Source organism: Ailuropoda melanoleuca, chromosome 6, assembly GCF_002007445.2.
Source record: "Ailuropoda melanoleuca isolate Jingjing chromosome 6, ASM200744v2, whole genome shotgun sequence".
Lineage (NCBI taxonomy): Eukaryota > Metazoa > Chordata > Mammalia > Carnivora > Ursidae > Ailuropoda > Ailuropoda melanoleuca.
In genome coordinates this window covers 17295637-17322349 of record NC_048223.1, presented here as the reverse complement: position 1 = coordinate 17322349, position 26713 = coordinate 17295637, and the positions used below count along the sequence as shown (strand labels likewise).

At 38.3% G+C, this 26713-nt stretch overlaps 1 protein-coding gene across 4 annotated transcripts in view; it reads left to right on the top strand.

The window, feature by feature from the left end:
* COL6A5 (collagen type VI alpha 5 chain) overlaps positions 1-25023 on the top strand; it is a 131375-nt gene extending 106352 nt beyond the window's left edge. Inside the window, exons 37-42 of one of the 4 annotated variants that reach the window (XM_002927736.4) lie at positions 2026-2234; positions 13510-14199; positions 15624-15720; positions 16396-16637; positions 24211-24267; positions 24516-25023. In XM_002927736.4, coding sequence (XP_002927782.3) covers positions 2026-2234; positions 13510-14199; positions 15624-15720; positions 16396-16637; positions 24211-24230 — 1258 coding nt within the window. In that variant the 3' untranslated portion in view covers positions 24231-24267; positions 24516-25023. The other 3 variants (XM_019808467.2, XM_034662018.1, XM_034662017.1) reach the window with 3 other exon arrangements.
* The last annotated feature ends 1690 nt before the right edge of the window (positions 25024-26713 follow it).

Genomic DNA, 26713 nt, shown 5'->3' with positions numbered 1-26713 from the left:
GATTGATGTTTCTGTAACACCCTCATGAGCTGTATTACGATTTTGCCTTTCAGTTTACAGTTTCCTGAGAAATTCCCACATTGAAATCTACCCCAGAATAGAGCCCACAATATAGCCTTAGCCACCCTGACCTCACTTCCCATCTCTCCCCAGCATCAACACTGAGTTCTGGCCACAGTGGACTCTTATCTGCCTTGTGTGAATGGTTGCTTCACCCTCCTGGGTCTTGGGTCACACGGCTTGGAACCCTGTCCCTTCCAGCGAAAGCTTGCCCATCGTCCATGGCCCTGATGGAAACTGTCTCCTGTTTGAAGCCCACATTTACTTTCAAAATCCTTACTTTCTTGTACCTTCTTATACTTCTGTGGAGGCAGTTATTGCAGTTTATCCCAGTGTCTTGTCTCACTGAAGTCTGGGGTTACATACAATTCATTGTTTCATCCTCCCAAAAGATAGCATTAAAGACCCTACCATGTAATTGCATGTGTAAGCATTTTTCTTAAAATTGTATCCTAAGTAACAATATAAATAATTAATATGAATAAATCTTGAACCAAGAATGAGTGACCCATTTGGTTTCTCTCTGCTTCTCTGTATTTCCCCAAGCTTGGATCCCTAACTGCAGCCTTGCCAAAGCCCAGATTTAAGCCTGTAATTACTTTTTCCTCTCAGATTGCAATTAAGCAAAGAGCTTCTCAGAATAGATAAGGTCTCTTACATACATCCAGAAGCACAAGGACAAGATGAAGCGTGCTCAGAATTCATGCAAGTACACAGTCCTATAATGTCAGATTTTGTTCCCTTGGTAGTTTAGCAAGGACGTGTCCAGCAGGCACCACCTGAAGAACAATATGGCACTGATGTCATGTGAAGCAATATTTCTCAGCGTGGAACAAGTCATAAATTCATTTAAAGCCATTCAGTTCTTACAAAACTGGGACAAAATATTATAATGTTATTCAGACATGTACAAACATAAATCTAGCTGCAAATACTATGTTTATAGTTCTTGTGCAACTATCAGACTAAAATAAATGCACATCGAATCCAAGCAAACTCAGAAAACACAAATTTAAAATGCTAATTTAATATAATGGATGATTCTGTTTTGCCAAGATAGAATTCCTGAAAACTGAAAAAAATATGGTACACATTGGTAAAAAAATGTAAAATCTGGTGCGTGTTGCAGAGGTGTGCCTGCTTTCAGCTCGCCTGCCCTGTTGCATGATGCCTTACTTCCTCACCTCTGTCTTCCCCTGTACTATTGCAGAATTGTCATTATATTGTGTGTCATCATACCATTTGGCTTTACCTTGGTGTGAATGTATTATTCATGTATTATATCTGACTTTTTCCATTTTCTTATTAACTCCCAGCAGTTCAAGTAATATTGCCACGTGCCCAACACTAGTATCAAATGCCAATGCGAACATGGACATCGAAATTACTTCACGGTGCATAAATAGAATAGAAATAAGAATCAACTTACATTGAATGTGTTTTCTAGCATCATCTAAATAAAAACACTTTCTCAAATTATCACAGAGAATTCTTAAACTCCTAAGAATTTAAATGTAGACACCATTTTAAGAGATCTGATGTCAGAGAGAAAGTTTTGTATAGTCTTCTTCTCAGAGCAGTTTTTGATTTCTGTTTTCTCTGTTTTCTGTGGGGAGTGACATCAATCTGGGAGACTGTATGGTTGTTCCAAATAACCTATGATCGAGTTTCTTGTCATTTATCTAAAACTCTGTGACAAATCAGGCTCAGTTTATTCCAAGGTAATAGTTATTAGGCTATACGCAGATAAGGGAAAAGGAAGGATAAATGGGAATTGTTTATTTATCAGTTTATTCTTTTTAATAATAAATCTTAATGAATAATTTTATTGAAATGAATTTATTTGTTTACCATTTGTTTTTCTCCTAAGAAATGATTAAGTAACTATATCAAATTGTAGAGATATTTTATTTGCATTCCCCAAACAACAAAAATTCATCTAAAACTTTTGTTTTTATCTGCTAGGCTTACTCCTGAGCCACATGAGATTTCTTCAGGAGAGAACAGCTTCATTGGCCAGGAATTAAGTGCAAGGAAAGACTCGTCCTTCCTGTGGGAGGACAATGCAAGTGACCATTTGGTTTACATACCAAGCCATGTACTTATGCCACAAGAATTAACGATCACATATGAAAAAGATTGGGATTCTGAAGAAATTGCAAGTTTAACTTCTGGTAAGGAAATGAAAAGTATGATGGAATTTTTAAATAATGGGGTCCTCTTCTTTTAATACTAGCAGAGAATCAAGTAAATGAAGGCTGTTCTCTAAGGCAACTTTTTTCAAGTTCAAGATGGTAGCTACAGCCACTGCTTTGGTTGAAAATGAAGGTTTACATGGTGACAGGCACCACTGAGAAGACCACTGATACGAGCTTTAAGAAATGTCCCTGATGTTCTCACCAAGCTTAAGATTTCTCTAGAAGGTTTGTGTGATGTAGAGGGAGACAATACAGAGAACAGTGGAGCAAAGGAAGGATTAAAATCACTTTAAAAGCTGGCTGGGCCAGTGCCTCGGACTCTGTGATTGCATGAGAAGTATAGTAGTTTTGAAGTATTTGGAAATGGCAGAGCACAGACTGTCCCTCTGCCTGCTCTATATATTTGGTGGCAAAGCAAGAATACCTTCTGGCAGGATTCAATAGTTTCAGGCAAATCAGATACATAGAATTTTTGTCTGTGTTTTCATTAAAAGAAGGAACATTCTAAAAAGACTTCAACCATTTCCAGCTAATCATGTAGAGGCTTCCAAAATGCTCATTTGGCCAGAATACTAGCATTGAAAGCATTATGCAAGTTTAAAAGAAAAAGGGGCCAATTTCATGCCAGTTATTCCTAAGAATGAATCACATTCATTCTCAGTAACTTCCTTGGATTAATACCTTTTCTTTTCCTTGGGATCGACACTCACATCCCCACACTGTCCCCCTATTTATGAAACATAAATATTTGCACTTTACCTTTAAAACAACTGACTTTCCTTTTCAAAGCTAGAATTAATAATCAAAAAGTCAATCATTAGTTGAAAAATCATGGTTTGTTTGTTAAAAAAGACGTAATGCAATAAAATGAAATGTCTGTTGTACCATGCATGACATCAAGGCATTCAACTCTGTGTATTTTTTAGTTAAACAATTTTTGTTATCATGTAGACATAGCTTAAAGAAGCGAATAAGATATTTCTTCTTTTTAATGGATACAATTAATTTTGGGTGTTCATTTCAATGATATGGTACAGGAATTTATTATGGTTTGGTTTAAAAAGAAAAACAACGTTGTTTGGCAGGGTTAGAATACCAAATTATCAATTGTGATCATTTTGTTAGAGGTAAGCATTCTAAAGTCTAATAACTCAGAAATGTGAATCTTTTCAGGAAAAGACAGGTATGACTGGATATTTAAGAAAAAAGAAAGAAAAGAAGTTCATCTCTGTTGCCATTTTTAAGAACCATTGTTCAGTAATAACAGAAAGACTTTTTTCACTTGGTTTACCAGATGTTGGGGAATCAAGATACTTGTAGCCAGTGGAAGGTTCATTTTGGCCAAAGAAATCATTATACGTGGTTCTACTAGGAAAAAATGTAGATTATTAGTTGCCCCTCCCCACTTCATTTCTCCAGCAGTGGATTGAAGTGTGCTGGGAATTCTGTGGAGGATTATGTCATGCTGTGGTAGCCTGCAAACAGTGTGAGTCTCAGACCTAAGGATAATAGATATTTTTTATCCTCTAAAATAAATCCGAGTTTCAGATCGTAAGTGTTGTCTAGGGATTTGAGCTATTCCTTCCTTCCTTTCTTTCTTTTATCATCTTTAGCCAGTTGCCAAAAACTACTGAGAACTTTCTATATAATGTGCCATCCTCATGGAGAGTACATTGTGGTTCAGATATTTTATTCAGTTGCTAAGAGATGAACTTTGGTTACTTCCAGATGTATTGCACAAATAGAAGTTTGATAACTTGCATGAGCTCCTCCATATGCTGTGCTTGTTGCTCATTTGTAATGTGATCCTTATGGCTGAGGGCTGATCTTTTCATCCTTGAACTGAGAGTCTTGGGGGAAAGCCGGGAATCTGAACCATTTAAGAAATGGATAGTTTCCAGAGTCCTCTGGGCTGGTAATGAGTTGTGTATCTTTCAAGAGAAGCAAAATCACTATCTCTCTACCTGTGCCTCTCCCTCTGCTTCTTACTGCCTGCTCTGATTTCCAAGTTCATCTTCAATTCCATCACCTTCCCTGGCCCTCTCCAATCCTTACAGCAGCTGAAGGACAGTCTGTATTGGAATCACCTGGAAGTCCTTCATAAGCACAAATTGCTAAGTCCTCCTCAGAATTACTGCTTCACATTTAGGGGTGTGAGTGGCAAGGAAAAGGCTAGAAATTTTAAAACTATTATAGGTGATTTTTGTATGTCCGAAAGGTTGAGATCCACTATCCCAGGGATTCACAAAGTGTGGTCCCAGAATCTGCAGCACCAACAGCACCAGCAGAACTTGAGAACTCATTAGAAATGGAGCTTCTCAGCACTCATCCCAGACCTACCAAGTCAGAAACTCTGACTGGGGCTGGGGCTCAGCAATCTGAGTTTTAACAAGTAGCACAGGTGGCTCTAATACAGGCTGTGTTTTAAGAACCACTGCTCATCCCACCACTTTGGCATGCCGGATTTGCTCTGCGTTGTCAATGGAGCTGAAAGCAGTTGAGTACCTAGTACCACAGAACAGAAGTGGGAATTCCTGTTTCCAAAGGATTCCAGGTAAACTGCATTATAATTTTATTTTACTCATCTAAAACCACTGAACAGTCATGCTTCCCTCCATTCAACATCTAAAAAGAAAAACCCACAAAACACTTTTTAAGATCTAAATATATAATGTAGAGATAATATCATGCATTTTGACCACAACATACACAGTATAAAAATTATGGGAAATTCAGTCCTTCTTAATTACTTACCAATGGAATACACACAGTTCTTTGAATTATGTAATGAAAAATGGATGGTTTAATTCTAAGTAAGTTGCAACTGTTGACCCAGCGGCAAGCTTAGCACTTTCATCAAAGACACTAGGTTAACCAATATTTAAGATATAGTTAGTTGACTTTCAAGATTAAAGGACAGGATAATTTGTAATGAAATGTTAAATACCAAACCAAACTCAGCCTGGGGCTCACTCATAGCTTTACTGGGTCTCAGGCCATAGGATAGCATCAACTAATGCTCTTTTCAATGAATTTCACTGAGAAATTAGAAGTAACACTTCTCCCTTTCAACAAGCCTGGAATTATGCTCTGGGGAATTTACAAAGCCTCTGTTTTACATTTTTAATTTTTCTAACTTTACTCTGATTCTGATCTACAAATCAGCTTTTTTAAAATAAGACTTATGTCTTAAAAAATTTTGTCTTTTGACTTTGACTCAATCACAGGGTATTAGAGTTGGAAAGGTATTTGGTGATCACCTCTTGTAAACTCACCTGGGGGTGATTACACTCTACCCACCTTGGGAGACATATTGCAATGTCTGGAGACGGTTTTTGTTGTCACACATGGAAGGTGCTACTGGCATCTAATGGACAGAGGCCACCAATGCTGCTAAATCCCCTACAATGCCCAGGACCTCCCCTCACAACGAGGAACTATCCAGTCAAACTGTCAATAGTGGGAGAAACCCAGTTTTAGAAGAGACTTCATACCCTCAAGGTCATTCAGGAAGATTCAGAACAGGGACTCACAATTCCTACACCCTGTCCACTGTTTCCCCGTTACACTCTCAAGAGTCTGCTAAGTTTTAAATAATTACCAAATTACTATCATATCATATAAAATTTGAACACAAAGAATCTTAATTGGATCTTCAATTGGATATCCTGCTTTTCACATCGTATTATGTCATATGTTTTACATATTGCTGCAGGCTTCATACTGATTTTCTGTATCTCATAATGTTACTTTCAATGAATGAATTTATTTATCTTGTTGAACACTTAGCTTGTCTCTAATTTTTGCTGTCATGTATTGAACTTGAATATACTATCTTGACTTCTGCTAAATTTAAATCTGTACTGGACTTAAATGCAGCAGAATTGGCTTCTGATCACCCATGGAACACCAGCTGAATGCCCGACTTTCATTTCAGTGTACTTTCTAAAGAGGAGGTCAGCAATAAAATTGTGGTCATATCTGAATTTTAATGACATGTTTCATGAACTCTTTAGGAAATTTCAACCATCTTGATGTTCTTTGGGGAATAAACTGAGTTTCCTGATCATTTAAATTATAGACTGAGGTTGTTGCATTTACTTTTGCTTGGGGACTTATTATATTGTTATTAGAGTTTTGGTTGTCTTCCATGAAGGTTTTGCATGTGGACAAAACTAATGCAAACTGATTGTTCAGGCTATGTGGACTATTTGAATTCAAATGTACACTGAGGTTGTTTCTGTATGTCTCATGCAATCATTTATTTCAAGGAATAAAGCAATGTTTTAGAATACTAGTGACATTTTTTTTGAGGCGGACCCCTTTCTTATGGAATAAAACTTGGACACCTGAAGTAGTAACTGGGTGATAGTGGTGGTTGTAGAGGGGGTTGTGATGACAGTGTTGGCGCTGGTTGCAGTGGTAGTGAGGACAGCGGTGGTTAAGGTGTTTGCTGTTGCTGACGGTGGTGGTATAGGTGGGTGGTAGAGATGTTGATGGCAGCGAGATTGTTGATGGTGGACATGGAGGTAGGGTTATGAGAGTGGGGTGGTGGTGATACTGGTAGTGGTGGGGAGGTGATGATGGTGGGAGCAGTGGTGGAGGTGTGAGGGTGGGATGGTAGTAGTGGGGGTGCTGGAGGTGAAGGTGACAGTGACAGCCCCCATTGAGGGCTTACCATATGAAGCACTAGGCATTAATGTGGACTTTCCATGACTATTCAGATGTCCTTTCATGTAGCAATATGTATTGGCTCCTGTTGTGAATTAAGCCCTGAGCTAGTCTCTTTGGGGGCTTAGAGTGGTTTTTTTTTTTTAAAGACTCAGAGGCCCTGTCTTCAAGGAGCTTGTGGTCTGACAGAGTATATACTGTGTGTACAAAAAAAAAATGCATAACACAAGTCAGAAAGCATTCAGTTTAATTAAAAGTACAGATGGAATGCTTTGGGAGCCAATATTTATTCCCTGCAGTACAATTCTCAAAGCACCGCATGCACTGTCTCACTTGATTGAACAATGTGTGAGGAATAATCATAACCACAGAAGCTACTGCTTACTTAGCACAACTCTATGCCAGCCACAATGCTAAGCACTTTATACACATGATTTCATTTAATCTTTACCAAAAAGTCTATCATTATCATTATGATGATTACATTTTGTATTGTTTTAAGATTTTATTTATTTATTTAGAGCATGCACATGCAAGCAGGGGGAGGGGAAAAGGGAGAGGGAGAGAAAGCATGTCAAGCAAACTCCTTGCTGAGTGCAGAGCCTGACATGGGGCTTGATCTCACGACTCTGAGATCATAACCTGAGCCAAAATCTAGAGTCAGACACTGAACTCTCTGAGCCACCCAGGCGCCCCTACATTTTGTATTTTACAGATGAAGACACTGATACAAATGTTAAGAGCTTCAAGCACTTAGCTTTAAGTGGCAGAGTTGGGACTCAAACCCATGCCCGCTAACTTTTAACTATGTATGCCATCTTGCCTGGTGATGGCATTGTCTGCATTTACAGATGAGGAAATAAATCCAGTTGCCGGATTTGAGAATAAGTTCAATCACATCATCATTTGGGAGAATTATTTTTAAATAATTTCAGTAGTACAATTTTATTTCAAAAATTTAATTTCATTAAAAAAATTCCTGCTTATAAACTCATCCAGAGGCTATAATGCCAGAATAAATTGGCTTTATAAACTGCTTATAAATTCATCCAGAAGCCAGAGCACAGAATAACACCATAAAGACCAAATCCTAGATTTGGTTGGTTTGGGTCTAAATAATTCCTAAGGCATGTGTCACTTTTTCTCAGTATGCTGGTACCTTCTGCAGACTTGTTTCAGCATGTGAAGTAGACTGCAAGAGTGAGTCTTGCAGACTAAGTGCCACGTATAAAAGTCTAGGTTAAGAAAAATATTTATTCTAAGTCTTTGGGGGAAGAGGATGAAATCTATTTTAAGACAGTCACTTCTACTTGTTCCGGCAAATGAGGGAAAGGGGACCTCATACAATAAAAGAAGGGAATTTTCAATGTATCTGTATTTCCCTTCAGTTTAAAATTCTTATGCCTCCCTCCCTTGCTGCCCCAGCTTAAAGCCTGGCCAGTGACCTCAGCAGAAGGAGGGAGGACAAGCCTGAGATGGCATTGTTAAATGGAGAGATACATAAATTATTGCCAACTCCTCTGTAGTTAAACACCACAAATACAAGAGAATGAGCTTTCTCATTTCGGAGAGCATGCGCACATATCTGCGTGTGCAAGTTGTCTTCCACTAATACCAGTTGACCATGCATTTTTTTTCTTATGGAAAGTCTCATTTGTGAAATATAGTAACATGGGCAGGATTTTCAGATGTCTGGGACTTTTCTATTTAGCTCTGTCTAAAAATTATGTTTGTGGAGTACTTAGGATATGTTAGGCACTGTGCAAACTCTGATTCTCTGAAAAACCTTATAAGGTTATAGTTTATTATTACTGTTTTTTACATAATGAAACTAAAGTGTGGAGGGATTCAGCATTGCAGAGGTAACAAGTGGCAGAGACAGGACTCAAACATACACCAAAGGTTCTGCTTATAACCGCTGCGCTACAATGCCTAGAGAAGAAAAAAATCACAAATTTTATTTAATTCATATTGTTACCTACTTTTGGAAGAAAACTTCCTCTAGTGGCTTCTCTCAGAAGGAATAGCAATTGACCAAGAACCTCATTTTTCACACCAGGTCCCAGGGCCTTTGGTGAGTGGTTAATATGTCCCTCAATGTGTCTGCTCTACCCTCATCCCTGAGGACCAGTTCTTCTGAAGAAGTTACATGAGTGAGGCTCACATCCTTCCCCTACCACTTAGAAGCTGTCATTTCTTGGCCAAGTAATTTACTCTCTCCAGGCTTCTACTTGCTCACTTATAAAAGTGGAATGATGATAATTCCACCGTCATAGTGCCCTATGGAAGGTTAAATGAGAGAAGACATGTACAGAGCTGAGTGGAAGACCTGAAGTGAACTGAATGCTCAATCAAATACTCAGACGGTGGAAGCGCAGGAAAGAAAACATTGCCAACCTCGTGGGAAGTCTTACAAAACAAGGTTAATTTAATCTACAGTTCATGTGGATAGAAATATATATGTAAGTTAGCCTCAGTTGTACATGTGGCTTGCCTGTGAAGAACACATGGCTAATTTTGGCCCCTGGACAAATTCCAAAGCAGATGACTGGATAACTCATACATATCTTGAGGTTTCCCACAAGTGCCACGAAAGGCAGCATACCTACTTCACAGCATACTTAATCCCAGTCCAAATGGCTCAGGTCCTATAGATTTTCCCTTCTAAGTTCCCTTTCCACCCCCACTTCTCCCTAAAGTTACTGGAGCACACATGGTGTTGTGGCTTAAATGTTGGCCAAAGTTAGGCTAATCTCTGAGGCCGCTTCCCTGGAAATCTAGCTGGATCCCTCATTCTTCCAAGCCTCCTCCACAATAAAGTGAGCCAGCCCTTCCTCTGCCATTCTGAGGAAATTCTTCCATAGACTTGAAGACAGGAATTTGGCTCTGTGACATTTCCAGAAAATACACAGCATTGCTACAAGCTACGGGTATATTGTATCCACATTCCTGCCAGGTTTTCTTGAGAGAAAATATTTTTTGAAAGCCCACTCTCCATAAGTAAGATGAATTTCAACTCAAAGGAGAATAATCATACTTCATGTTTGACTAATTTTAGTGTTTTTGAACCATAAGCATCTACGTTTAGCTTCTTGATTCTCATGCTAATCCTGCAAGTAGGAAGAGAGCCTATTTTTACAGATTTTGTGGGCGAAAATATGCCTCCTTAGAAAATAATTCTGCTGGGTACTTTGGAAAAGGATGGAGATTTTGCTCAATTATAAAGAGAAAATTGGGGAAAAGCAGTAATCTTTTTGATATGGGCATGCATGAAAAAATATTTCACATAAGTCAATCCTCCTTTTGTATCAGAATGTTTATGAAATACTTTTCCTCATGTTTTAACAAAGTGTGTTGATTGGTCTTTTTAAAGAAGCCAAAATGCTGTAGTTGGAAAACAAAGATCCTGATGACAAAGCAGGTGGTAGTTAGTCATCTCCAGGATTGTAAACTTCAACATGACAGAAATGTCCATTTAACTGACCTTCACGACCTAATACACTCTAACCAAGAACTCTAGAAGTGTTTTTGATGGTGATGTTTTAGGGTTAAAGTATATGTTACATAGCAGTCACAGCAAGGAAGAATGTGGAATAAATGCTTTTGCTCCACTTCCAATTTCATATTTAATAGTTTAATCAGGGGCTTTGACCTTGATAACAAATTCTAAGAATTTAAAACTAGGTTCCTAGTGGGGAATAGGAAGCCCACAAATTTCATACCTGCTTGTGAAATGCAAATCCTCTTCAGTTACTACATTTGTAATCTGGTATATAAATGATGAGTTCCTAGTCCTTTTGTGAGAAGGAAGAGAACATAGAAACATCTCAAACAAAATGGCCAGTTCTCACTTACTAGGTATAAATTTATATCTCTACACACAAACACACATGAAACAATAGTTTTCAAGACAATGGACATCAGGAAATGAAAGACTGATCCCTGAGAGACAAAAACAAACGAAGCAAACCCTATGATTGCTCCAGCTTACTGCCATGGGGCAGGAAGGAAGAATTGGGGTGGAGCCCAATGCACTCTTACGATGAGGAGACAGAGTTGAGAACCCAGGGAGACCAAGGTGGTAAGAGTTCCCAGGACAAAATACCAGAGAGGAGAGTGCTGCACAGAGAGAGAGCCCTAGAAATCGGCAAAGGGTCCCCTCAATTATTCAGCAGAGTGGTGAGGGCACATGCATGTGATGAAATGCCCTGAGCCTGGGGGAAGAACCATCAGAAAAGATTACAGAATAGTACCAGTTGCTCATAGAGGGCCAGGAACAGTGCCTTTTCCTGCCAGAAAGCCTGGAAAAACTCATAATTCATAGAGTATTGGAAAGAAAACTCAGGGAGGTCTTGTCTCAGTAGTGGGGAATAATTAGCCTTAAATTAAGCACTGCTCTTGACTAGCCAAACAAATCATAATAGCATGACCCAAAATGATCAAATAGTTTACATGTAACATGAATATTTGTAGGAATACTCAAGTATTTCACATCCAAAAAGGAAAAATTTCACAATGTTTGGAACAAAAATAAGCACGAAAACATGACCATAATCAAGAGCATAATCACTCTAAAACAAACCAGAAGTGACACAGATGTTAGAATTAGCAAAGATATTAAAACAGTTATTATAACTATAACTCATGTATGAAAAATTAAGTAGAGACATGGAAGATATAAAAAAGAGATTCCAATAGAATTTGTAGAGATAAAAGTTGCAATGTCTAGGATGAATAAAATACTGGATGGGATTAATACCAAATTAGATTTGGTATAAGAAAAAATCAGTGAACTTGAAGATGTAGTAATGGAATTATCCAAAATAAAGCTCAGGGAGAAAAAAGATTTTTTTAAAAATGAAAAGAGCAACAGAGTTCCAATACCCTCTCTCAATACTTGGTAGAAAATCATCAGGAAGACAAGAGTCTTGACTAACAACTAACCTTACCTAATGGATATTTATAGAACACTCCATACAACAACAGAATACATATTCTTTTCAATACACATGAAACACTTAACCAATGTAGACCATATTGTGGGCCATAAAGCAATTCTCAAAATTTTAAGAGCTTGAAGTCACACCAACTGTGTGTGGAAGGAACTCTTTCCAGCTCATTCTTTAAGGCCAGATTACCATGATAGCAAAACCAGACAAAGACTTTACATGAAAGTGAAACTCCAACATCCCTCATAAACATAGCTGCAAAAATTTTAAACAAAATTTTAAGTAAATCAAATCCAATAATATTAGCTTGATTGTCATAACCATTATACGAGGTGTAGTGATTTCAAAACAGCACATTGAACACCTTACAATTTTTTTATTATTTTTATTTGTCAAAAAAAATTCAACAATAGATAAAAAAAGATTATGTGGAGGTTACCCTAGAAATTCAGAGTTATTTGAACTACAAACATTTAATGGAGCATTTGCCCTGTTAATAACATTTTCCATGGTGTTGTTTTTGGCATTCTATTTTGTTCTTAAGCTTTTATGGCATTTATACAGGTTAATTGATTCATTTGTGAGTATTGTTGTGAGGAGTAAATAAAGTAATAAATAAAAAGCATGAATAATGGAGTTGAGCACAAATGGGGATCAATAAATTTTTGCCAATTAGAAATCTACTTCTTGCTTGATTAGGTTTATAGATACACTTCTTTCATAGAAAAAAGAACATTGGCCACCTACTTCCTGTCTTTCTGAGCCGGCATTTCCTGTTGTGGCTTCACCGACCAATCACCATCCACGTGATTGTGGACATGGCTTTATGATCCGTTAGGCTTAGAGCAGTGCTACTTGATGTTCTGATCTACAGCAAGATAAGACATCAGCATCAGAATGCAAATCAAGGCTCTGTTTCCTTCACTGAGAAAGTCTTGCTAAAAAAAAAAAAAATAGTCAGCTGAACTGAACAGTGTGCTCAGTAATGTAGATGACTTAAAACATGGTGTAAGCTCCTTGTTTTGTCCTGGGCCGGTAAACAGTTTGCAGACTGGCACTTTAAGTACCAACATCTTAGAGTATTTAAGGTCTTACACAGAGTTTGGATTCTAAAGTCAGCATTTATACTTGCTCTCATGACATCACACTATGGTACATATTCTGAACATGTGTATAAAGGTATATGTGTTTGTGACATCAATAAATATGACTTTGACATATATACTTTTCTCTTCGGGTCACTGTATAATAATTAGATCTCATGCAAATATGTACTTCAGATTTTGTAATCATGTGTAGTACACTAAAAATAGTTATATGTTTCTCATCTTACATATGAAAATAGCTAGAGGATCAATCAGTACTTTGACAAAGATCTGAGATAGGCTAGCAAATACGTTTCTTTTTACATGACAGCACCTGTTGAGTCCCAGTGGTTTCCCGTGCAGTGCGTGGAGATATATTTGGAGAATGCATCTGGGAACAAGTACTGTAATTGATTTATGATGTCTGCCATGAGTATGGGAATAAAGCACGGCAAAGTCCCATGATTAGTGCATTGGTCATCCTTGGCTAGGAGTTCCAAGGTTAGCCTTCTACTAAAAAGAGTGACTTGAGCTATTCTATTGCAGGACATGAAAACCATGGCAGAAAAGAAGAACCAGGTCTTCCTAATGAACCTGGAGATACCTCTCTTCGAGAATATTACATGGATGTGGCTTTCCTCATAGATGCCTCCCAAAGAATAGGAAATGATGAGTTTAAGGAAGTGAAAGCTTTTCTAATCTCAGTGCTTGATTATTTTCACATTGCCCCAGACCCACTGACCTCCATGTTAGGAGACAGAGTGGCAGTCCTGAGCTATTCTCCTCCAGGCTATATGCCCAACAGTGAAGAATGCCCTGTCTACCTGGAATTTGATTTGGTTACTTATAACAGTATACACCAAATGAAACATCATCTCCAAGACTCTTTTCAACAGCTCAATGGAGATGTTTTTATTGGCCATGCCCTGCAGTGGACAATTGAAAATGTGTTTGTAGGAACCCCCAACCTGAGGAAAAACAAAGTTATCTTTGTTATATCTGCTGGCGAAACCAACCCCTTAGACAAGGAAGTCTTAAGAAATGTAGCTCTGAGAGCCAAGTGTCAGGGCTACTCCATATTTGTGTTTTCCTTTGGTCCTATACACAATGACAAGGAATTGGAAGAATTAGCCAGCCACCCACTGGATCATCACTTAGTCCAGCTTGGCCGAACCCACAAGCCAGATTTGAACTATATCGCCAAGTTTGTCAAGCCTTTTGTTCATTTAATCAGACGTAAGTCATTAAACCTTTTCTCTTCTATTGCTTTTGCAGTAGATTTAATGTCTCTGTGTACAGTCTACTGGTTGACTTAGTAATAACTCCTTACTTCAATGGAGAGTGATATAGTCTAACATGTGAGTAGGAGACTGAGAAAACCAGAGAAAAATATCAGGTTTTGTTCACCTTGAACTTTCCTGCTGCACTGTCAAGCTCTTTGCCAGAAAACCCCCATGTAAGTAAAAAGTGTTTTTTAACCCTTATCTGTTTACTATGTACTTGGTACATAGTACCTTTAAATGGATTATATCATCTGTAAGTGGATTATATCATTTAATCCTCAGTACAGCTCTCAAAGGAAAGTACTAGTCTCTCCATTTTACAAGTGAGAAAACTAAGGTTCAGAGACATTAAATAAATTGCTCAAAAGCTTACAGTTTAATAGTTGGCAAATTCTAGGCTCAGCCGCATGCATTCTGACCCCAGAGCTGTGCTCCTGTTCTTTAAACTATATTTCAATTCCTATACCCTTAAGGAAGTACACTGCTGTAATCAGTAATATCCCACTACCATCATCCTCCATCTACTCCAAGGACTTCTGTTTTATCTTTCATTGTAAATTACCTTTGGTTATGACTTTAATTTTTTTGAGCATGGGCACGAATCTCTTCTAGGGCCTGTGTCCCAGACATTTGGCTCAGGCATAACCAAGCAGGGTCTTAAGGGTGTCTTTTTATAGTGCGGCTTTGAGAGTGACTGCCCCAGCCTCTGTCCCTGAGTTGCAATTTTAGACAATAGGTATAGTAATATACCTGAGATACTATACCTGTATAATATACCTGAGTAATATACCTGAGAGCTTGTGGCATCAAGCAAATCCTGGCCTGTGCTGGGACTAGGAGTGAGGCAGAGGCCACATTGAATAGTCATCTGCAGCTCCTGCGAGCTTACCAGAGAATAAGAGAGATGCAGATTTGCTGCCACTCACAAGGCCCCAGGGCTCATGTAATTCTCAAGAATTTTGGAATTCAGGATTTATATGTATCGTAGCAGGCTCGTCACTTGCAAAAAAATTATGTCTTCTTCCAACCCTAAGATAAATAGGGCAGACAATTTCAGTAACTCAATGTGTCTTCTGGAAAGATCTTCCTTTTAGAGGATGAGAAATAGGTGTTAGAAGGGATTGAGAGGTGTCCTTGAATTGTATCACAAGCCTGTGACATACAGAGCTTGAGAATTTTTGACTCAATCACTGCTGTATCTCACTGACTTTTGCCCATGAGGTATTGCAAATGTCAGAGGGTGCCTACTTTGCCAAGTACCTTATAAAATTAATTTGCTCTTGAAGACACCTCCAACCACAGGAAAAGATGAACTGACTTTGGGCGATAGAATATAGAAGGGTAAAATTTAGATTAACCAGCCCACTCTTTCTCCAGGTGCCATCAACAAATATCCCCCTGCAGATCTGAGACCCAAGTGTGTTAACATCACCTCTCCCAACCCAGAGAACGTTGGCTCAGGAAACAATGTATTGTGAGTTGGCAAATTCAGTTTGGGTAATACTACAGCTGGAAGCAGTCTTTACAAAAATAATTTGAAATGAATGGTGCTTTAGTTTTCAGGATGCAAGTTTGATTGTGTGTGTGTGAGTGTGTGAAATACTCCTGATTTACGATGACTGCACAGATCTGGAGTTAATAGCAGATAGACTATGACCCATATTAGAAAGAACCATGTTTCCATTTCTATTGCTTATATGAAAAAAGGCTCTTTGTAATATCTTATAAAACACCGCTCTAATATTGGGTACTGCCAAAACAAAAAAACTTATAACATCAAATGTTAGGTATAACAATTTTAGAGCAGAAGAAAAACAAAAAGAAAAAATTGCAAAAGCAGCCAAAACATGCACCATTTAAAAACAGAACTCATATGAAAACTGGTAGGAAGGATTCTTTTATGTTTGATTTTGCAAAGTACAACCCTAAGTACTCAATAAAAATTCAGTGGTGAAAATAAGATTGCTTTGGAGTCCTAAACCACTGATACAAATTTGCCTCTGAGTCAGATTTCATCCACAAACTACATTTGGACTATTCCAATCACGTGCATAAAATTTATTGCTGCTCGATATCTGCCTGTATTTACATTTAATTCTGCAAGGGGTTCGGCTAATGTATTTTTCATCTCTTTTCTCTGTCACCTCAGCCTTATTCCTGAGGTATATAAAATAGAGACAGGAAACAGTGAGCTGTTTGATGAATTTGGTCCCCAGGAGCAGCATTCCTTTGTATTAGGGAACAATCCTAGTAATGGTTCTGAGACTACTACTGATTTGATCCAGAAGTTATACATGCTCTTTTCAACCGGAGAACTGGTGATGAACGATAAGGAAGAGGCACATTCAGAAGAAATGCCAGCTCTAGCAGATGGTAAACGAGATAAAAAAGGTAACCTTGGGTACAATGGAATTAAAGACTCTGAAGAACCTTTGTCTAGATTTTCCCCTGGTGGAAGATGAGCAAGGATGAGCAAGGAGAACTCACTGGGACAGGTAGAAATGACAGGATAGAGGTGCCTATCATTTAAGGCTGCAAGGAGTTCCCCAAATGAGGAGACAAACATGATATAACTCCAGAAAGGCAAAAAAAGGGAGTCAATCGTGTCGACAAAACCAGAACTGGAAGTAGATGTGGCTGTTTGGTGTGGGGTCAGGGAATGGAGACAGAAGAGAGATGAGAACAAGGACCACACAGGTCCTGAGTAAGCAAGCAGAGCCCCGCATGCTGCAAAATGCAGGGGGGTGGGGGGGGAGCTATGCAACAAGTCTCCAGTGTTTGAGGGTCTGCCTTGTCCCTTAGCAACCCAGGCTTTCCTACTCTGAGATGTGGGCTTCTAGCCAGTGCCCGGAATGGACAAGGTTGCTGTGGTTTTGAGACTTCTTTGGAGGCTGAGGGCAGCTTCTTAGGCAATGTGAGGAGATGGTTCTGGACCTCCAGCTAAAGGGAAAATGGAAGATGGATAATAGGAAGCTATGGTAAGCTCTAGAGCAGCTATTCACAATTTTTGCTGTGTATCAAAACTATATGGGAAATTATTTTAAAATAAATATTCTTGGGTATCTACTAAAGCTGAAAGTGTACATATACTATGACTAGCAACTTTAATGTATATGCCCAACAGGAAAATATATATTCACCAAAAGTCATGTACTGGAATGTTCGTAACAGTGCTATTTGTAGTAACCCCAAAGTGGAAACAAAAATGCCCAACAGCAGGTATGATAAATACATTTTGGCATGATTATATAATTAAATACCATGTATGCATGCAGTATATATGTACAGTGCTATGTAAGTTGTAATATATATCAACATCTGTACTATATGTATTAGATATGGGTATAATTGTATAGCTACTATATAGATATTGAACTAAATTAGCAAAATGATGGAAAATAAGGGAGATGAGTTTAGAGGAAATATAGAAAAATATAGAAAAGGGAGAGAAGTGTAAGAAAAATAAAGTCAAATATAAATACAATGAAATATTTGGTTCCAATCAAGATGGACTAAACCCATATTGCCTCTCTCTCCCACTGATTACAACTGAGAACTCTAGAGAAAACACAAAAAGCAACCACCTGAGATCTCTGAAAGGTAACAAAAAGCAGATATATTGTGAAGTTTCCCATTTTCTTCTCTGTTTTCTTTTGTGGCTTTGTGCTGAGGGCAGACCCCAATCCTGGAACTGTGTAATGGCAGTGGGGCAGGAGGCTAAAACTCAGTAGAAACCCCGTATTTCTGGGCAGAAGAACTAGGAAAATGGGCCCTTGTTTTCAGAGGTGGTGGAAGAAATCCCCATTTTCCCTCTCTTTCCTTTCATGGTTGTTTTTTTTTTAATTTTTAAAAAAATTTTATTTATTTATTTGACAGAAAGCAAGAAAGTGCACAAGCAGGGGGAGAGGCAGAGGAAGGAGGAGAAGTAGTGTCCCCACTGAGCAGGGAGCCTGCTGGGGGGTTCAATCCTAGGACCCCAAGATTATGACCTGAGCCAAAGGCAGATGCTTAACCAACTGAGCCACCCAGGCACCCCTCTTCTCACTATTTTGCCTGGTCTGGCAGGTCCTGATTTAGTGTGCTTTCCCAATACTGGAGGAAGGAATCAGATCTGAGCTAGAGAGGGTGGATGTAAGAGGGGATATCTTAGTCAGCTCAGGCTACCATAACAAATGCCATAGACTGGGGGGCTTAAACAACAGTAATTTATTTTCTCATGGTTCTGGAGGCTGGGAAGACCAAGATCAGGGCACCAGCCAATTTGGTTTCTAATGAGAGCTCACTTTCTGGCTTGCAGATAGCCACCTTCTTGCTTTGTTTTCACATGGTGGAGATAGTCCTGGTGTCCCTTTCTCTTCTAAGGGCACCACTTTTATCAGATCTTGTCTCCATCCTTAAGACCTCATTTAATCTTAGTCACCTTCTTAAAGGCCCTATATCCAATTTAGTCATGTGACGGGTAGGGCTTCAACATATGAATTTGGGGGGACACAGTTCAGTCCACAGCAAGGAATATAATTAACAACATAATCACAGGAAGAAACCCTATAAATCAGCATTGTCCAAGGTTGTCTATGCATTATAATGACTCGGGTATTTGTTGACAATTCCGTAGTCCAGCCCACACTCCACATCACTTAGGTCATATTCTGGCAGTGAGACAAAGGCATCCATTTTTTTTTGAAGCTCCAGGGCAATTCCAATGTGTATATAAGTTTGAACAACACTGCTATAAATTTCTATTCAATCAGTCCTGTTAGATATCTTGAGGTGAGAGGGCTGCTGAAAATGATAAGGTTGGTAACTCAAAGGGATTATCAAGTGAGCATTTCTTATTTGTTATTGTTCTTCAAAATTTCTTTCCTCCAGAAGTTTTCTCCATTTTTCTACTTAGTTATATATCCTACAACTAGAAGTCGATGCTGTCTTTACTCATTTTCCTCTGAGAGTTCTAGCCAACAACTTGATTTGGTGACATCTGGCCAGTTCTGCTCCATGAAGTCCATCTGAGTCTCTTTAGGAACTGTCAGTTTGGCTTCTTTCTTGGAATCATGGAAGATTAGAATGTGAAACTGGAATGACTTTAGAAATCAGTGAGTTGTTCTGAATCTTTTTACAGATAAGGAAATGAAAGCTGCAGACATCTAAAAGTGTCTTACCAAAGAATATTCACAGCACTTAGTCCAATACCATTTTGTCACAAAGATTTATACCCTATAATTATGTTTATAGAACACAAATTCACCTTAAAGTTAATCCATGGAAAAAAAAGATTAAAAAATCTTTATCTGAAAAAAAAATCATTATCTGGGTTGTTGAAAGGTTGGAGATGATACAGATGAAGGTCAAAATACACACTGTGGCTGGCACATAATCAGCCAGTGTTATCCTACATGAATGATCTGTCTGGTAATATATTTGACAATTAAAAATAAAAATCCATTGTGAAGAATGATCAGCCCTTATATGCTTATCTTTACTATGTTTATCTTTGTTTTCCCAAAGAGAGTGGGCTTTCCTTTTCACCTGCTCATTTTTCTGATGTTTTGATTTTATCTATCTACTCAATGTTCAGATTATTTTTCTCATTATAATGTACATTGGTAGGATTTTAATGTGGATTTTTAAAAAGTATAACTGTATTCCTTTTCCCATTATGCCAATTTAGGGCCTGTTTCTTAGTCTTTATTTTTCTAACATCAAGGGCAGTGTTTCTCAAAGTGTGGTCCCTGGACCATCAACATCAACATCATCTAGGAAGTCACTGGAATCCTATTAAAGACCTGCTGAAAATCAGAAACTCTAGGGTTGGGGCCCTCCAGATGATTCTGATGCAGGCTAGAGTTTGAGAACAACTGATCCAGTTTTTCAAATATTGAACCTAAATTAGTCTTCTTTAATGGGAGTCCTTTCTTTAGATATCAATATGTAATTGAGGGAAAATTTTTCCTGTAAAACACTGATAAGTAGTTGTCATTTCTGCAGGACTTCTCAATGCCTTTATTGGGCTAATCTTCATTGTGATTCAGAGAGAGGGGCTATAGTTAAACCACTATGACCACAGAATCTTGTATCAGGGAGCATCTTATTGGACTAGTGTTCTCTAGAAACCATTTTGGGAAATAGTAGTTGAAAGAGTGAATCCAGGGATCACTGGATGGGGATGTGGATTTGACTCCTATTTCTGCAGTTACTGGTCATGTGATCACATGCACATTACTTTGCCTTTCTGAGCTTGCGTTTCCCTATCTGTAAAATGGGCATAATAATAGAGCCTACATTGTAGGGTAATGGGATCACTAAATGAATGTTAAGTGCTTCAAACATCACTTTACATAGAGTGAAAACTTAATACATGTAAGCTATTATTTAAAATTACGATGATAATGACGATGAGGACAGTGATGATGACAAATGGCATTAGAGTTGATGGCCTTGGTGGAAAGAATGCCAGATTGAGAATGAGGAGCTCTGGAGGCTAATTTTGGTTCTGTCACCAACTAGCTTTGTGATCTCAAATAGCCACCTGATTGCCTTGGTCTTTAACTTTCTTATTTGTGTAATGAGGAGCTTGGGGAGGCCAGTGTTTTTCATACTGAGGGACACACAAAGACTTCCCTGGGCATGAATTTCTAAAAATTAGTCTTAAAGGACTCTGTCTACCTGAGAATGTCTCTATCTGAGGAATCACGGAGGGTCTTCTTTCCTGCATCCCCTTTTACAAATACCTCCCACCACATGCAAAGAAAAAAAAAATGGCACATTTCTCAGCCATCCTTTTTTTAAGATTTTATTTTTAAGTAATCTCTACACCCAGCATGGGTCTGGAATTCACAACCCTGAGATCAAGAGTTGCATATTCTTGGGGGCGCCTGGGTGGCACAGGGGTTAAGCATCTGCCTTCTGCTCAGGGCGTGATCCCGGCATTATGGGATCGAGCCCCACGTCAGGCTCTTCTGCTATGAGCCTGCTTCTTCCTCTCCCACTCCCCCTGCTTGTGTTCCCTCTCTCGCTGGCTGTCTCTGTCTGTCGAATAAATAAATAAATAAATAATCTTAAAAAAAAAAAAAAGAGTTGCATATTCTTTCAACCGAGCCAGCTAGGCATCCCTTTCTCAGCCATTCTGAATCTGATGATGTGCTTTGCCCAAGTATAAACCCTCCTAGGGGGGCACAGGATAGGGGGTGGGGAGCATGTTGTCAAACAAGTAGTCATTTTATTTTTTAAAATTATTTTTTATTATGTTATGTTAGTCACCATACAGTACATCCTTAGTTTTTGATGTAGTGTTCCATGATTCATTATTTGCGTATAACACCCAGTGCTCCATGCAATACGTGCCCTCCTTAATACCCATCACTGGTCTATCCCATTCCCCCACCCCCCTCCCCTCTGAAGCCCTCAGTTTGTTTCCCAGAGTCCATAGTCTTTCATGGTTCATTCCCCCTTCTGTTTATCCTCCTTCATTCTTCCCTTCCTTCTCCTACTGATCTCCTTGCTATTTCTTATGTTCCCTAAATGAGTGAAACCATATGATAATTTTAAATACTGGATCTGTAGACCTCCTTTAAGCCAAGTCAGGTTTCAGGTCTTTCTCAACCTGTACATGTTTCTGTAAAGGAAGACATGTGTTGCTAGAAATGAAGTATTTGAACTCATGTTTGGATGTTCTGAATTCACGTATACTATAGCGTGAGGATGGTAGGAGTGATGATAAGTTTCATTTAGTAACCTGGCCTGTTCCATTTCCTGATTCTTGGCAAGAGATACATCTCTAAGTGAGAAATCTGTGAGAACAAAGCAAAAAGCCTATAAATGAGGTATCAATGGAGAGCAAGTATTATTTCATCAGGCCAAAAAAATCATAGCAAAACCCTTAATCATTTACCGATCTTGGAATGGAATCATAAGTAAAACGTCATCACAGAGACCCTCAATAATGTACTTACTTTGATTGGAAGACAAAATCTCCCAACTGAAAGAGGCGTTGATTGGTTTTACTGTAAGGACTAGTTCTGCCAATTAAGCTATTTGGGGATATGTCCCATTAAGAGAATGAGCTAAGTTGGAGCTTCAAAATTCTGAAGAAAAAATATATAAAACAGATGATAAGAAATATTACTTTATTAAAAATATAATAATAGCATACATGTTAAGTGTGCTTTATTTAACAATATTAAGATTTTCCAGCCATATTTTAGTTTCTCAGGTTAAACACCATACATGTAAGTGAAAGAATAACTAGTATTATTAATAGCCATTTGATAAGTTTAGGAAAGTGTTTTTGGGTACATTTCCCAGAAGTAAGAAAATGTCATCCAGTGACTGGGTAACAGATTCTTTTGTAAATAAAACCTTTTGAAAGATTACTGGGTAGTTTTTGGCATGTAACTTAGAATTCAAAGAATTGTTTGGTATTGTTGTAATAAAACTCCTTCAAAACCCATCTGTCTATGTAAACAATATTTATCAGTGCTTAAATCTATAACAATAAATATTAATAGAATTAATATTAAACTTTGCCTCATTCTAACAATAAATTGTAGTAGTAAGTAAAAGCAATAGGCAAAAACTATCCATCTCAGTAAGAGATGCATTTCCAATAAAATTTTTAACTTTTGTTTTGATAGAATTACCAAAATTGATAAGTTGTAATGGTAATCCATTAGAAAATGTGAACACACAGGAGCTTATAGTCATAGGAAATAAAAAACATGTGCTTAAATATATTTTCGCTGCAGAGGATTATGATTAGGCAAACAAAAGACTTTAAAGCATTTAAATATATTACAGTTAAATGAAATTCTATGTAGGAAGTGGAATGGAAATACATGTTTAAGGAGAAAAATGAACACTACAAAATATCTGAATTTGTACCATGAGCATGTTTACATATATTTTAAATGGAAAATGGTGCCATCAAATCACTGTGCTATATATAGCTTCTATTGGGTATATTAAAAGAAAAATGTGATGGTTTTATTTCTAAATGTGAGTTTTTATAATACGTCACAAATTACATCCTTCTCAAATACTTAAACTGATAATGAAAAAATAATTAGACGTTAACTTTAAAATACGCAAGACAAGAGTACATGATTGTTTTCCTTTGAGATGGGGATGTAAGGAAGTCTGAAGACAAGTACGCGGGATCATCTCTCGTATCCTGCCTTTGGGTCACGTTCCCTGGCACTGACCCTGGGGTGAGGATTTGTGTGCGGGTGATTTATTGAGATGGCACTCACTCACAGGAGAAACTGGAAGGGAATGGAGGAAGCACGACAGGGAAGGAGTGGAAGACAAACAAGGGTGTCATCTCAGGCGAAGTACCATCGAGTACCGCTTCAGCTTGCTCTGTGCAGATGCTCCGGCATGCTGAGTTGTGCTGCAGTCGTCCTGACCTGAGACAAAGAAGTTGGGCTTTCTCACTCTCTCAGTAGATCATTGATCTGCCAAAGGCTGTGAATTCCCCAGCACTCGTGCCGCGTGTGATTAAATCCACTCCAGCGGCTGGACAGCAGCCCTCCTGAGAATAGTAGGTGCTGATGGTGAAGCAAAACCTCACACGAGCGTGGTTAGGGAGGAGGGGGAAGAGGAATAGGAGGGGAAGGAATGATGTCCTAGAAATTAATGCTAAAAAAGATTAGAAGGATTCCGGTCAGAGTCCTGGCTCTGCACATCCCTTCTAGCTCTGAATCAACGATACCAGCCGCTGACTGTGCTGAGTGTGGAACTTCAGATGATGCGTGTACCAACATTTTCCCAGGAAGAAGCATATCTGTAGTTCTACTTACATGTCGCTCATTTGTATATATCATCACATCACCCTTTTACTTTGACTATTGAAAATAGCACAATTATGTGTGTTCAATTCATATGTGGCAAAAGAGGAGTCGAGTCTAGAGGGAACGTTGTAAACAAATCCAGTGACATTAAGAACAATTCATATTTTCATGTTTTGCAGATGGTGAGGACTCAAGATGATCATAGCAGAAAAGGAAGATCGCTCCATTGGCAATGTGTGAGTCCATGTGTTTCTAACCAGAAACTATAAATCATCTGTTAGAAGTGCAGTGGTGAGGGGCAGGAATTTTTCATGAAACCAATTGGCTAATAACGTGCTAAATTTGTTCTGCTTCAAATCTGAAAGGGAGACTTCTCTGAGCGAAAACATCAATAAGCAGAACTGAGAAACTAGGAATGATTTCATTTCTTCCGAGAATTGGGACAACTGACCAGGAGAAGTTAACTGAATCTTTTCTTTGACAGCTCCGTATGGTTCGGGTGGCAATATGATGATATATCTGCTTAAAGAAGATTTTAGTCATAGTTTTCATCACATCTACAGATTGGACAGTTGAATAAAAAGCAGTTAGAATTAGAATTTCCTAGGCACGTCTCCTATCTCTTCATAGAATGAGAAATTCATGTCCATCTCTTCAATTCTGGTACAACTCTCCTGGGGCATCCAGCCCTGAGTGCCCTGTCTAACCCACCTGGCAAGCTGCTACACCACAGTCAACGCTTGCTCTTCACCAGAACACTTGGAAAAGAATGGAATTCATGAGAAAGAAAAATGCGAGATGAGGCTAATTTTATGAATGGTTGTTTTGTGCTGTGATCATTTGTTTTACATTTTAGCATGCTTTGCTTTGTATGTACTTGATTTTTGCTGGGAAAAAAAATTATGGAAAAGCATGAATATTCTGTATGACCAGAGCTGTTCTTGGGAATTACAGTGGAACAAGAGACAAATTCTAGAATAAAAGCAAGTCTGACCTGGAAGCGTATTCTGTTCATTTTTATTTACCTGTTCATTTATTTACCTGTAGTCTAACTCAGGCGCATTGAAACACCAGTACAGGATTAAACATATTTGGAAAAAAAATATATATATGTAATATAAGCCAATAGTGAATTCATTTTTTAAATCTTTCAATTTGGTCAAGGCAACTAGTAACTGCCAAGTGAGTATATTCTGTGTATTTTAAAAGTGACTATGTTCATAGGGTAATACTACTGGCAATTTTGTACTTTTCTCACATAATTTCCCATAACATTACCTTTTTTGTTTGAATAATTTTAAAATAACCCGATCGATTAAAAGTAGGGTGTCAAAAATTTTAAAGTACCCACATATTGCTCTCTAGGAAGTTCTAAAGCAAACTCTACTCTTTAATATAAAGTTTTGTTTTTCCCTAAGAATCCTGATATGTGCACATGTGTATAAATGTATGTATGAGGAACACATCAGATCCCTAAATATGAGGATAATAAGGGCTATCAAGAATGTGAAGCCAAAGGAACTCACACTCTGCTGATGGGGGCGTGGATTGTTCCGCCTTGAACAGCCTGCTGGCGATACCTAGTTAGGTTGATGGTGCGTCTATCCTACAACCCAGCTGCCCCACTACTAGATCCATATGCCTGTAGAACTCTCGCACATGTTCACAACAGCATTGTGTGTTTCAGTGAAGTGTTGCCACCAACTGAAATGTCCTAAATGTGGTATGCATACACTAGAGCTGTATCTATAAACAGTGGACAAATAAGGAAGATAATATTGAAACAAAAGAAGTTGCAGAAGGATACATTATGACGTCATTTAGACAACCTTTTGAAACTGAGAAGCAATATTACCTACTGTTTACGATTGCCCACAACTGTAGTAAAAGCATATATAACACCACCTATATAACACCAAATGCACGACAGTGGTTATCTTTCAGTGGGGAGGGATAAAGCAGAGTTCCAATTATCATTACAATGTTTTATTTCTTAAGCTGGAAATTGGAAAAATAGTATTCTTTATATTAGTTTTTATACATTTTTGGATGCCTGACATATTTCATAATTAAAAAAGAGTAAGTCCAATCATAAAAGTGATCATAAAATTCAAATAAATCTTTATGCTACGTCCAACATCATGTTAAGAATTGTGAGGAATTTAAAAATATGTATAACTGGGGCACCTGGGTGGCTCAGTTAGTTAAGCATCTGCTTTCGGCTCAGGTCATGATGCCAGGATCCTGGGACCAAGCCCCACATAGGGCTCCCTGCTCAGCGGGGAGTCTGCTTCTCCTTCTCCCTCTGCTGCTCTCCCTGCTGTGCTCTCTCGCTCTCTCTCTCAAATAAATAAAATCTTAAACTCATGTTTCTATTAAAAAATAAAATAAATAAAAAATAAAAATACATATAACTGTCCTTGCTGTTGATGAGTTGGCATTAAGTCAAGGTTGCTAGAGTTAGATAACATCCTAGAACAATGGTTCTCCTTGAACACTAAGCACCAGGGAAACTTGTCCCATCGCTGGTATGCCACTTAAGTTTGATTACTGTATAAAATTAGTTTATGCTACCACTGAGTGTACATTCACCTTTCATGTGAATTTTGTGTCTGAGTGGTCACTTCAGGCTGTTCAATACAATTTGATGCACATGAGACATAAGAGCAGTGGTAGAAAGGG